This window comes from Carlito syrichta, unplaced genomic scaffold, assembly GCF_000164805.1.
Source record: "Carlito syrichta isolate Samal-C Ts95f unplaced genomic scaffold, Tarsius_syrichta-2.0.1 Scaffold307140, whole genome shotgun sequence".
NCBI classification, from domain to species: domain Eukaryota; kingdom Metazoa; phylum Chordata; class Mammalia; order Primates; family Tarsiidae; genus Carlito; species Carlito syrichta.
Window position 1 is genome coordinate 116,537 of NW_007251236.1, and position 953 is coordinate 117,489.

A 953-nucleotide genomic window follows, 5' to 3' on the forward strand; every position below is an offset into this window, starting at 1 on the left:
CGGAACTGGAACTGGCACTCCAGCAGGCCGAGGCGCAGGGCGTCCTGCAGGGTCTCGGCCAGGCCGGGCTCCCTCCGGCACAGCTGCTTCTGCCGCCGGGACAGCTTCAGCAGGTCACACTGCTTTGGGTGGGCACCGCCCTGAGCTGGGGCCGCCGCCACACCCGGTCCTGGGAAGGGAGTCAGGACCTCCCGCCCGGTCAGGCTGCAGAGGGCGAGAGAAGGGCATCGGTGATGGGGCGGGGTGACACGGGCAGGGCAGGAGGGGGCCTCCTGAGAGCCGCCCACCCTGGAGGCCTCGTGCCCCTTTCACAGAGCAGGAAGCCGAGGCACCTGCAAGAGGGCTGGGGCAGGGCCTCGGGCCAGTTTCCAGTCTCCAGTCTCTGCTCTTCCCAGCCGCCCTCTCTCCCAAGCATGCCCAGTTAGAAAAGTCAGCCGGGCGCCTGTCAAAACGTAGATTCCCGGGACCAACGCTGGCTATCCTGAGTCTGCCAGTCTGGAGTGGGGCCTGGGAATCTGGTGACCGCCCCAGGGGCAGCTTGTGATCAGGAAGTTTGGGAGATACTGCACGCAGTGTTGGCAGCTGCCTAAGGGGGCAGCAGAGGGGACGCAGGTGCCAAGCAGACACCAGCCCAGGCCCCAGCAACCCTCTCTCCCTTACACCATGCTGCTACTGCCCAAGGAATCCCACAGAAACCTACAGAGGCCAGGATTTCCAGAGAGCTCATGGACACTTGGTGCCCGGTGCAGATAGACGCTTGGGGGGGGAGAGGGGAGAAGGAGAGGGGAGAAGGAGGGGAGGGGAGGAGGAGGACGGGAAGAGGGAGGGAGGGTAGAGGGAGGGAGAGAAGGAGGGAGGGAGGGAGGGGAGGGAGGAAGGAAGGCTGAGCCATGAAGGCAGGAGCTGAGTTCCCACCCACCCGTCCGTCCCAGGCTTGTTCCCCCACATCCACA

General features: G+C 65.6%; 1 protein-coding gene across 1 annotated transcript in view; it reads right to left on the minus strand.

Moving 5' to 3' along the window:
• WNT9B (Wnt family member 9B) overlaps positions 1 to 204 on the minus strand; it is a gene marked incomplete at its 5' end in the record, with an annotated part of 3,574 nt that extends 3,370 nt beyond the window's left edge. The window contains one exon of the mRNA XM_021715465.1: positions 2 to 204. Within this exon, the coding sequence (XP_021571140.1) occupies positions 2 to 204 (203 nt within the window). The remainder of the gene's footprint in view (position 1) is intronic.
• Between the last annotated feature and the right edge of the window lie 749 nt (positions 205 to 953).